Source organism: Schistocerca cancellata, chromosome 2, assembly GCF_023864275.1.
Source record: "Schistocerca cancellata isolate TAMUIC-IGC-003103 chromosome 2, iqSchCanc2.1, whole genome shotgun sequence".
In the NCBI taxonomy this organism is placed as follows: Eukaryota; Metazoa; Arthropoda; class Insecta; order Orthoptera; family Acrididae; genus Schistocerca; species Schistocerca cancellata.
In genome coordinates, this window is record NC_064627.1 from 328,445,278 (window position 1) to 328,458,643 (window position 13,366).

Here is a 13,366-nt window from a genome sequence, read left to right on the forward strand (position 1 = left end):
TTCTTCGACTCGGGTAAGCGCGCCGACTCCGGATCGAATCCGCCCAGCGGATTAGCAGTATGCTGACCAGCTTGGATGTGGTCTTTAGGCGGTTTTCCACATCCTGCTAGGTGAGTGCCTGGCTGGTCCCCACGTTCCGCCTCAGTTACACAAATCGCAGAGACGAAAACATGGGTTGCACTAGACGCAGATAGCTGGGGCACACTGATTCCGTTCTGGGGGGTTCGAGGTGGCGACAGGAAGGGCAACCGGAGACTGGGGCAACGGAAGCGTCCTTATCCACCCGTCTGCATTGACTCAAGACGTAAGTGTGTTGTGTGTGACGTCTTTATGGCGCCGAGTTTATGAGTTGGTTGTGTTTTTAGATGCCGTCTTGTGTTTGTCTGTGGTGAGTAATTACCTTTTTTCTGTCTATTTTTCTCGAGTTGTAATGTTCTGTGTATTTACTGTATATTGAATGTCTTAATTTACGTAGCGATGTTTGACTTTCGAATTTTTGAGGTGTTGTGGTTTTGGTTTTGTTTTTCGTAGTTGTAGGTGTTGGTTTTTTCGTATCCATAGTTGTGGTTGACCTATAAAGGTTAAGGGTAATGACCGATTCCAATTTTCCTAATTTTATATGTAGGTATTGGTGTTTTGGTATCGACAACTGTGGTCAAGTGAAATGTCTGATTCACATTTCCGTAGTTTTTGCTGCAGGCGTTGGTGTTTTGGTATAGATCTTGTAATTATTTTTTTATTCGTCATTTTGTGTGTTTTGGGATCGTGGTGTTTTTTTTTTTTTACTGTTATATTTAGCTTGTCCCCTCCCAAAAACCCCCAATTTCCCGCGGTTGTCGCGTTAGTTGGATTGTATTATAGGAGGAAGATGTTATTGTGTTATTTATACGTATTTTCGTGTTTGTTGCCGTGTGTATGTAGTGACATCACAGGCGCCATATTAGAGACGCTTAGAATATACATTTCCGCCATATTGATGACGTCATGGGTCAAATCACATGGGTGCAATCGGACACTTCGGTAATCCCCGGACACCCTCTGTCACTATTATTGCCAAAACCGTAGTAACAAGGTCGACCCCGCGTTGACGCGGGACAAAGGCCCAAAGAAAATGATGGAAGTGCCTCAAACCTGTGAGTTCAAAGTTACGGCTAGAGATGGTAGAATAATGTAGATTGAGTACTGTCAGATTAGAAAATAAAGATAGCCAACGAACATTTACTTTTTTTAATGGCATAAACAACTAACACTTCTTTCCTAACGAAATTCGACGGAAATTGTTCCTAATAACCGTTACCCTTTTTAGTGCATGCATTGCAATATACTTACTTTATTTGTGCATTTAGTGCACATTGCAAAATTGGGGCTTTCACGTCCTCTCTGCCATTGCCCAGACCTTCTCAGTGAATCAAGAGCCAACATTACAATTTGTGTAGTAAAAAGTAGTAATAGTACTAGCACTAGTACTAGTAGTAGTAGTGGTAGTAGTAGTAATGACAATAATAGTAATAATAAAATCCATAGCAATGAGTATCCGAATTTAAGAAATTTCAGTCTTTTTAACAGCGTACCAAACAACTCCTTCATCTTAATCGTGTCTAATGAGAGAAGTGACACCTGACAGAAACCGGGGGAAACAGTACAGATGCAATCAAAGTGGCACAAAGAGTTGTGTGCACAGAGAGAATGGGAAATAACAGACTAAGATTAGTAGACGAAGTGGATTAAGAAACCAGAAATAGAAACGGATAAGAAAGGTATATATATACATCACAACGTTACAGTCATTTTGGCACCTTGTTGGACAGAAAGAAAATAGCTGGGATGTGCCGAGGGAGAACCTACACCTACGACAACAGATGCGGCTTTAATCCTCCTCTTGAACGCAGAGTGGTTTGGGAAATGACACAGGGTTCAGGATAGTTTTTTCCACAGTCGTAGGCTGAGTTGGAAAAGGAGGAGCAGAAAGATTTATTGTTATGCAAAGATACAGTCAAGATGGCGGACGTGTCCAATTTGATACTGCAATTATGTGTTACGCGTGTAAGGACACGTGTTTAGGATTCCAGTGACTAAGAAGCCGATGTAGTAAACAGCGTGTGTTGAAATCACGTCGCCTATCAGGTTGCATCAAACCTAAATAATTTGATCGTATAACCGAATGTTGTTGCTCTGCCAGTCTCTCATCACTTTATTCTACAATGTGTGAAAATCGTATTCGAGTGGAAGGGGGATATTAATGAAGCTCCTCTCACACCAACCCCTCAATTTCCACAGTACAAAAAAATGGTTCAAATGCCTCTAAGCAGTATGGGACTCATCAGTCCCCTAGAACTTAGAACTACTTAAGGACTTCACACACACCCATGCCCGAGGCAGGATTCGAACCTGCGCCGGTCTGTGTGGCCGAGCGGTTCTAGGCGCTTAAGTCTGGAACCGCGCGACCGCTACGGTCTCAGATTCGAATCCTGCCTCGGGCATGGACGTGTGTGAAGTCCTTAGGTTAGTTACGTTTAAGTAGTTCTAAGTTCTATTCGACTCATGACGTCAGATGTTAAGTCCCATAGTGCTCAGAGCCATTTGAAACATTCGAACCTCCGACCGTAGAGGTAGCGCGGTTCCAGGCTGAAGCGCCACAGCGAACGGCGATTTTACAGCAGCTCGTCGGTAGAGGCGGCGTGTTGGATCAGCTCCGTTGATTGAACGAAGACTGTTGCTGATATTCTCATGCGGCAAATGATCTCCATCGGGCGAAGTTGACGTCAGTGGCGTATCATAGGCCACTGGGAGACTGCACGTTGATGTTGTTGTTGTTGTTACCAACACTCAGACTGATGTGTGTGCATGATCTTACGTCTATCACACACGATGTTTGCAGTAACATGTCCTTTACACAGTTTTAAGTTTTCCGATGACGAAATCACGACGCTCGGCGGGAATCAGCACGTTCATGGTACACAGTTTTTAACACGTCTGTGACACAGCTAGTAAATAGGTTACAGTGTTCTCGGCCACAACGCGAACATACATCGAAGTTCCCAAATTTGTAAAGTGCCCGCGATACAGTCAAAGCGAACACAGTTCACCTCTAAACCCATAACTACACTACTGGCCATTCAAATTGCTGCACCAAGAAGAAAGCCGGCCAGAGTGTCCGAGCAGTTCTAGGCGCTACAGTCTGGAACCGCGCGACCGCTATGGTCGCAGGTTCGAATCCTGTCTCGGGCATGGATCTATACGATGTCCTTAGGTTAGTTAGGTTTAAGTAGTTCTAAGTTCTAGGGGACTGTTGGCCTCATAAGTTAAGTCCCATAGTGCTCAGAGCCATTTGAACCAAGAAGAAATGTAGACGATAAACGAGTATTCATTGGTCAAATATATTATACTACAACTGACATGCGATTACATTTAATTTGGATGCATAGATCCTGAGAAATCAGTACCCAGAACAACGACCTCTGGCCGTAATAAAGGCCTTGATACGCCTGGGCATTGAGTAAAATAGAGCTTGGATAGTGTGTAGAGGTACAACTGCCCATGCAGTTTCAACACGATACCATTGTTTATCAAGAATAGTGACTGGCGTATTGTGACGAGCCAGTTGCTCGGCCTCCATTGACCAGATGTATTCAATTGGTGAGAGATCTGGAGAATGTGCTGGCCAGGGCAGCAGTCGAACATTTTCTGTGTCCAGAAAGGCCCATGCAGGACCTGCAACATGCGGGCGTGCATTATCCTGCTGAAATGTAGGGTATCGCAGGAATCGATACCATCACGCCGGGTGATACGGCAGTATAGCGATGACGAATATACGATTCCAATGTGCGTTCCCTGCGATGTCGCCAAACGCGGATGCGACCATCATGATGCTGTAAACAGAACCTGGATTCATCCGAAAAAATTACGTTTTGCCATTCGTGCATCCAGGGGCGTCGTTGAGTACACCATCGCAGGCGTTCCTGTGTGTGATGCAGCGTCAAGGGTACCCGCAGCCGTGGTCTCCGAGCTGATAGTCCATGCTGCTGCAAACGTCGTAGAACTGTTCGTGCAAATGGTTGTTGTCTTGCAAACGTCCCTATCTGTTGACTCAGGGATCGAGACGTGGCTGCACGATCCGTTACAGCCACGCGGATAAGATGCCGGTCATCTCGACAGCTAGTGATACGACGCCGTTGGGATCCAGCACGGCGTTCCGTATTACCCTCCTGAACCCACCAATTCCATATTCTACTAACAGTCATTGTATCTCGACCAACGCGAGCAGCAATGTCGCGATACGATAAACCGCAATCGAGATAGGCTACAATCCGACCTTTATCTAAGTCGGAAACGTGATGGTATGCATTTCTCCTCCTTACAGGAGGCATCACAACAACGTTTCATCAGGCAACGCCGGGCAACTGCTGTTTGTGTATGAGAAATCGGTTGGAAACTTTCCTCATGTCAGCACGTTGTAGGTGTCGCCACCGGCGCCAACCTTGTGTGAATGCTCTGAAAAGCTAATGATTTGCATATCACAGCATCTTCTTCCTGCCTGTTAAATTGTGCGTCTGTAGCGCGTCATCTTCTTGGTGCAGCAGTTTTAATTGGCAGTAGTGTACAATGCCGTCCTTACATGGCTGTATTGTCGTAGGTACACGACCCAGTTCAGCTGGCGGTTTTATTCAGTCCAACTTCTCTGTCTACAATAAACATTCCAGAATCCGGTACGGAAAGAACAGAAACATATATCGCCATTAACGAGTTCCTTTTGCACCAATTTGCAAGACGACAAACACAGACATCAAACCAAACTTGTTTGCGCGCCACCTCCGTCTAACACAAATTCTCTACATACACTCTTCGACCGTCAGTATCGATACTCCCAGATCGCACTCACTCTATTTATACAGTATCTCAGTATATTTTTAATGACACCTATTTTAATAACAATAAACATTTTCAGCGAATCATAAGCAAGAAATCAAAACATAATAAAGAAGAGAAATGTATTTACCATGTAAAAAATTAATTTAAAAAAGATATTATCTCAAATACACACAGGAAAAATAAAGACTGTGCCATATCATCGGAAATATACATATACGTATACATATGAAATAGCAAGAAAGAAAAGAACGTAAGAGAAAAAAAAGAAAAAAAAATCTCCTGCAAATAGCGATGCCCTCACAAACATAGTGGTGGTTCGCCGTCTTTCGTTATCTGATTTCACCTCCAGTTTTCCTTTAATCAACATTATCTCAACAATCTCTAATACCTTATTGTGGTTTTAGTAGCTCCAACCATTTTACATCATCATACTCCCAATATTATCTCAAATTACGGTTCTCTATTTACAATGAAGGTATCAAGCAATTCCTCCATATCATATTCGTTATGTGGAACTTATGGACAGTATTATTCATAAGTAACTGCGGGTTTCAGAAAACAACTATCTGAAAACTACAAGATGTACTGAAAAACGACACGTTCCGGGGGACAGCGTGTTTCGCCAACTTTCGATTCGTAAAATGCACCGGGGCGTAGTTGCATTATGGAACAGACGTGTCAGAACATTTAGGGACCTCATCAGCTTTACATTGCTGCTTCGAATTAGATCGCGCCTGTAAGTAGGCAACCCACAGGACATTTTTCCAATGCAAGCTGTTGTCGTGCTTTCCCAGGCAGTTGGCGTCAGCAACTTCACTTAATTGCGTTCACGTATTGACACTTCCGCATCACGAATGGTGTTGAGCACATATTACGTGAGTAACAAACTTGGAGAGTTGCTCTACCCACTGATGTGTTTCTGTCTTCTATACGTCTTGCAGTCTTCTGAGACCACGAAGCCGTTTATGAATAACCCTGCATATTTGATTTCTTATTTCTGCTTTATAGCAATGGTTTCCTGAATGCTACTTGATTTGTAACATTTGTGGTTATCCTTGCACTAATAATAATCTTTTTTATACATAACAGTCTACTTTTATTTCTAGGTGACGTTTCTCTTTCAAATTCGTTCACATCTTCCACTTAGCTACAATGTTTATTTACAAAATCTGTTTCTCTGCCGGATGTTATGAATCTCGGTTTTCTCTCCCATCTTCTTCAGGTACACTTTTTGGGTTAAATAGTTTCGTTCCAAACTAAAACGAAACAGCTGTGAATATAAACCATTATGCTCTCTAACTCCTTGCTGTACTGTATGATAATTCTCTCTCTCATTGTAGCTTTACTCTTGTTCACAAAAATCTCAAAGGCTTCAAAGTACTTACAGAGCTTTTATGTTTGATATTCTCTAGTTTCTGATGGGGGGGGGGGGTAGACACTGGGATAACGGTTGGTATTTGGAATCATCAGTTTCTGTAATTGTCTATTTTAGCTCATTCTTTGTTAATCTGTCATTTGTCTACTGCAATATTCGTACGATTACAAGTCTTTCCCCGGCTAGTTGGCTACACAAGTACACCCAACAGCAGGCCATCTACCTCTCCAGTGCCGTAGAGACTGTCAAATCGTCAACATATTTTTAAATTTTCATCACAGAGAATATTTTAGTACAGCGCATCACTGACAGATTGAGCACAGACAAGCAGAGATACCGTACCATAAGCAGAGACACACACGCGCAAGCGCGCACCCACCCACCCGCGCGCGCGCACACACACACACACACACACACACACACACACACACACATACACGCACTTCTCATGCACGCACGTAAATACTTGATTTTATGAGTACTTGAACAGCTGAACACATGCATCCGCGTCCACTGCTTCACAATTGTGTAATGGTTAAAAGATAAAATAAAAAAAAAACAAGACAGTCAAATTACATCGATTAAGTTCCACAGATACCCATGCCTTCCTACTAATATGAAACTTCGAAAAGAACGAGGCACCTGAGGTAGCAAGTCTCTGAATCCTGCCGTACCATTCAAGACTTAATAAACACCAGTGGATGCTAACTTCGTAAGTGAAGTTTCTCCAAGCTTCCTACCTGAAAACAAATTGTCATTTGGCAATCCTGTTGTGTTACTGATATCCTGTGAAATGCTGCATGACGTGTTGCTTAGAATAGTCAACTCACGTACTCGTTGTTTACGTACTCGTAAGGAGTGTATTCTTCCTAAAGGACCATTCGAATCATTGGAGGTTTCCTTATGAATAACGACCCACATAAATAAGATGAGATGCTAGAGAAATAAGCGTTGATCCTACCTGAATGCTGCATGCTTGGATACTAACTGGGGCGCATCTGGTAAGGAGAGTTCGGCCGTTGATGATGCGTCTGCCATCGAGTCTATCGGCACACTGCACACCTTGAGCACTAGTTCTGTTTTTAGAATTGAGGTTCTTTCCCGGGATCTTCACGTTCAACCCAGTATCCCTGTTTTCATTTTTACGCACAAGGATCCATCAGATGATCTCAAAATAGAGTTACAGAAAAGTGATAGGATCGAAAAACTCCCATCAGCTTGTAACCTCCCCCTCACTTATCGACCTTAATGACAGTGAAAAATGAAACCGCGTGTACCTAATGGGAATTTTGGAAAAGCAATCGTCACCGAAGTTAACCTGTCGGTAAAGAGGGAGGAAAGGGTTACATCTGAATGAAAGGAAAAATGCAAATGAAACTGGTGGAAATTAATTTTGGAAAAGGGGTAAAGTTAATAAAGAAAGTAAATGTGCGGCCGTTACGTTAACAATCAACTAGCGGTAATTAGATATTTGAGATTTGGGGGAATTACGGTCGCCAGTCCCAAGGACAATTACTATAGTAACTGAAAAAAAAGTTATTACACATATAATTAGCACTAGAAGCGTGGCAACTGAAGGTTAACACGTGTAGTGTGAAAACTGAAAGTTTGTCAGAAGTAATAAATTTCGCTACACTCTGACTTAATTTAGCAAAAGAATTAATAAAACTGGAAAATCGAAAGTTAATTTAGTGACTGAAGTCAATAGTGAGCTTTCTTTCTGAAGCACATCGAAATTCAGTAAAATACGGTTAGTCTTGGACTACCCCAACAATCATTTCAAAAGCTACTTGAATCTACGCAATTTAGAAATAAGAGATTTAACTTTGAAGTTGAATTAAATGATTCTGAACAATTAACAATAGTAAAATTTAGTACGTACCAAGCTGAGCTGCAGTCACAGGTAAGCTAAAATACGGTAACAGAACTCGCACTCTTAATTCGTGCTTGTGTAATCTAAATATTGTAGCCAGCTATGAATACTTTAACTGAACTTTGAAATTAAAGCAATGAAATCGAATGATGCTGCTTTAATGCTGGCGTTTGAATTTCAACGACACTCGGGTTCATTCCGGAAAAGGAAGGGACCCTGCTTGGTAAAGCAATTGGGACAATTAGCAACAAAGGTTCATGCTACGTTGCTGTAATTCTGTGATTTGAACAGTTTTAAAAGCTGAGGTCTGCCATACAGTTCTAAAACTTTACGTGCTTCCAGTCTTCCTTGTTGGTTGATTGAAGGTTTGAAGCCGTCGATCGAGGAGGTGGCGACAGTCACTCATTGTCGGCCGTCGCTGTTGCAGAAGCTGGATGTTGGCGCGCCTTCTTCTCGACACGGTCACCAGGCGAAACGGGCTCTTGATGTGCGCCAGCTAATGCTTCCCGTCCGCGACACCATGTCAGAAACTATCATCGCGAGTCGAGCGCAATTACATGCTGCCAAACCCCGAAAGCGCGGCAACTCGCGGGAGCGTCACACAACACACCTGCTCCACTGCCTACTCCAGCCAGACTCCCCATGCCCTGCCCGCGCTCCACGCGGCAGAGTTAACACTACCAAAGATCCTACACACTTTGATTCTTCACACGACCTATCGATGTAATCGTTCGATAGCAGTTTTCCCTAGGCAAGACCCAGCGTAAAAATACAAATAATATTTACGAAACAAACCAATTATACATCGACATAAATGCATAAATATATATATATACAAATAGTAAAACAATTACAATATACGAAGACACAGAAATGTTATATATTCAGGTAACAAAAATAAGGAAAACTAATTTATAGTACAATAAATGGAAATAGGAGGATATGCATTTCCGGCGTTACAAGCTCAGGAAATCTAGGGGTCACTATACTTAGCACTCTGAGGTGCTCTCCATTTTGCAAAATCAGGGAGACATGTCTGGCTTATCGGACGCTGCAGAATCAGAGTCAGTGTCTGTGGGGTGCCTGCTGAAGAGTATGGAACAGGAGACTGACTCACACAAATCAGCTGCTAACATGTAGCGCCTCGTAGTTGCCAATACGGAAAAATTACCAGAGTGTCTGGAACGAAGTGATTCGTGTTTTTCAGGTGTGAAGCACTGTCAGCGAGCGACTACGTAGAGATGTCCAACTACAGAGGCCGCGACTCGCGGTTCCCCAGGTACTGCGGCCAGCTGGAGCCGTTCGACGTGCTGTCCGACGGGAAGTACTTCCGGCTCACGTTCAAGTCCAACGGCCGCCTCGACGCCACAGGCTTCAACGTCACCTACCGCTTCCTGGGAGGCAACAGGGACTCCAGCCTCGCCAGGAGGCGCCAGACTGGCAGAGCCGCAGGTCAGCTTGCCAGTGGGCTTTAACAGTTCGGAATTGTTTACTTAGCCTTAAACACTGTCACGCGCGCACACACACACACACACACACACACACACACACACACACACACACACACACAGAAGTCGTATAGGATGGCGATCACTGCTGGCAAGCAGGTAGATGGTACCACACATGCGAAATGATTATATTTTCAACTTTGAAGGATCAATATTCATTACACTAGACGACCACAAAGAGTACGTGTTCGTATGAAGTCGGTCCTCCATGGCTGCCAATAGTTCAGAAGTCGCGGAATGGAGATGTGCATGTCTTGGGTGTATTCCTGTAATACTCCGATTCTCGCCATTTGCACCTGCAAGCGGCTCCCGCAGGTTGGTGGATGGGAGCTAAGCCCTGGTGGCACGCTCCATGACCCCCCACACATTCTCCATCGAGTAAGGATCTGGCGGTGCGGCTGGCGACTGGAGAGCAGCCATAGCTGCAAGGCGCGCTCGGGTGGTGGCAGCGGTTGAAATATGGCATGAGCGTGGCCGTTCGTGAACTGTGTGGCCGGCGCTTACAGGAATTCCACGGACGCGTGATGGGAGACCACTCTTCATTGCGCTCCACTGCGCCCCCAGACAAGGACTTGGTGGTCGCCGCCTCCAAGGTCAGACTCTGAAGATGACTCACTACTGGACTGAAGGGCCCTTCTCCGTAGCTGCCAACAACAGGCGAATCGGTCGGGACTCTACTTGGGTGTACGTGGCAGTCTTACCGATCCACGTGCGGCGAGTCGTGCGTCATGCAATCGCCTCCAATTATGGTTTTAGCAGATGGGATGTTGCTTAAAAGACAGGGTAGCCCCAATCGTTGCCGTTTGATTTCGCGGATGGTGAACAATCCGTCGGTCCTCCCCCCCCCTCCCCCCCCCCCACCCATTTCCTCCTTGTGATGCCTGTCGGACATCCACATAGATGCGTGCCTTCATGTGTCCCAACAACGGTCAATGGTGGTGACAATGCAGCTGCACAGATGACGACAGGAGCATCCGTGTTCCCACAGCCCCACGATGTGGTCCCTATCAAACTCGCCAAGCCTGGCAACCCGTTTTCGGACGTGTCGACTTGGCACAGTGCACAAGAGGTCACAACCCGTTCACGCTCCCCGAGCGCCGGGCTGACTGTTCAAAAGTAGCCACTGCCAATGCTGATGGTGTGCAACATAAACACGCAGTGTGTAGTGGGTTAGTCGGTTCCTTCCGGATGCAGCTCTTTTTGTGAGGATCAATGTAGTAACACGTCTCTGAAACAGTCATGTTCAACTATGAATTATAGTCCAGGATCTGTACATTACTGGGCAGACATGTTAATGTTAGCCAAGCACCACAATGGCTCACTATAATTACGGGCTGCATTTACAACTCCAGTTACCAACTGACGGTGCTGTTGTCTTGGGGGAATGATGGTTTCTTGTACAATGGAGGAGGAATATTGAAGACTTGCTGCGGCTACTGATATCGATTGTAACGCATTCTCATGAATTGAATACATATATAGTTGTACAGGGTGTATTCTAATGAAGAACATATCCTACAATACCTTAGAATCTATTTTATAATATGTGTGTGGATGCATAATAATGAAGAAATACTAAAAATACGTTACAATTTATGTCGTAGTGTACCTAGGATCTGAACCTAACTGTTTGAGATGAGGTACATTATATGACAGGTTTTTGTTACACAACAAATACAGGCTTCAGAAGTTCAGTTTTATGTCAGCACGTATTGCCAGCAATACATATATGAATAAGTGGAAGACCCAAATTAAAATGCCGATGACTGAAATGCAAAGTAAATTTATTATCATCTGTTTGGAAGCGATCTGCATGAACTGAGTTATTCTTGTTGTCACTGCATTTTGGCAGTTGCTGTCAGTACAGTTGTTACTTAACAGTCAAGCAGATGTAAAACAGATCAAAAAAATTTTCTTCACCTTCATCGTCCTTCCTGTTTGATATCAAAGTTTTATTCTCGGACACTGACCCTGTCTTACATTCGCAAAAGGCAGTTTACGTTTTTAAATACTGAATCTAATTTTGCGGTGTACGGTACCAACATCAAACTCTGCATATTTTCTGCTCTTGCGTACTGTTCAACAAGGTCAGAACGATATGAAATACACGATCAAGTACTGTTACAGATCTCTTAACATAGATTAGTCGCAGGAAATAAACAGTTTTTTTCACAAAAGCTATCAGTTTACATTGAAAGCTTGTAGTGTATACATTACAAATAATGTAAATTAACACCCTTTATTTCAATAGAAAGTAAACAAAGGAAAATAAAATAAAAATCTTACATACGATCCTTAGTAGCAAAGCGTTTTTTCCTGAAACCACAGCTTTCAATACACACAAATCGCTTATCTCCAGTTTGACTACGTCAAATAACAACAAATGGAAAATATGTGTACGTGAATGTAAACAAACGCCACGCATAGACGTGGCCACTATTGTTAACATGCATGAGAAAAAAGTGGGCTGGAGAAAATAAGAGACAGACGTGGCTAAAGTATCAGGCAAATTTCACTTATGTTTTTGCTTATTCCTTTCTCTTCACGCAAATGTACTTCCCTCTAACATGTAATTATAGTTAACTTTATGTATAAATATTGCGCTAGCGAACTCTCATTTACTCACTGTCTATCTCGTTTCAGGAACTACATCCCTCTGGCCGTTGATTGTGTTTTGCTTGAAGTTCGTCTGCTAAGACAAGTTGTATCAATCGAGGCGTCTGTTTCACCAGTACTTCAACCATTGATATCAGTACGCACAAGGACTGCAAGTACTTACGAAGTTGACAATAGGAAGTGTCAGAAAATTAGTTACGACGAAATCGCTCAACATTTAGGAAAATGTGATCTTTACATATAGATTTTTATACAGAAATTTTATAAAGAAATTACCCTTGTGTAAAAAAAAGAAATTGTATAATTTTTGACAATCAAGTAAATATATATATTAACGTTGGATGAATTTCTTTACTATGGTTGTATTTCATTTACGCATCATCATCAGCTCCATTACACACGTTTCTTCACCAGCCACAAACTGAAACTTGGTGCGTTCAATAGTGTGCCACTACTTCATTTACCTGTCAGCTCTATCGAGTGAATCGGAATTCCCCAGCCATAAAGTTTTCGTTAATGTGAAACACCAGTGGCAAGTACATATGATAATCCTGTTACAGTTTTTTTTTCTTGGATGACTGAAACTAGTTTTAAAATTATCATCGTTACAGAGCTACGAATGTATCTACGTCAGTTCAGTTGACTGATCACCGATCTGTTAGTGCCACACATGAGACGCAAGAGAGAAATACACTCTCTTATCGAAATATATTTTACACACGTTGTTGGCGCTATCTTAAGTTGTAATTTATAATGTTAGAAGCCAACATCACTTGATGTGAAGCAGTCATATATAAACTATTTCACCCCAAGCGATCTTGGCTTCTAATATTATAAACTGAAATATTTTTCTTCATATAAGTAAGAGCTGAATGTATTACTGAGCAAAGATTGAATGTGTTTGGTGTTCATTTCGTCGAACCACACGTTTTACTGAAACTGGAACATTGAACTCTAAGTAAAATTTAGTGAACAAGTGTGTGTGTGTGTGTGTGTGTGTGTGTGTGTGTGAGAGAGAGAGAGAGAGAGAGAGAGAGAGAGATGTTCGGAATAGAAGACATTACACTGGGTCCCACAACAGCAACCATAGACAGCACCTTGAATGTCCTCGGCCTTGTAACGCCT

General features: G+C 43.0%; 1 protein-coding gene across 1 annotated transcript in view; it reads left to right on the forward strand.

Annotated features, from left to right (window-relative positions):
* The window catches only part of LOC126153746 (suppressor of lurcher protein 1-like), a 348,799-nt gene extending 336,260 nt beyond the window's left edge, over nt 1-12,539 (forward strand). The window contains exons 12-13 of the mRNA XM_049916091.1: nt 9,325-9,569; nt 12,269-12,539. Of these exons, the coding sequence (XP_049772048.1) occupies nt 9,325-9,569; nt 12,269-12,321 (298 nt within the window). The 3' untranslated portion in view covers nt 12,322-12,539. The remainder of the gene's footprint in view (nt 1-9,324; nt 9,570-12,268) is intronic.
* Nucleotides 12,540-13,366: the final 827 nt, after the last annotated feature.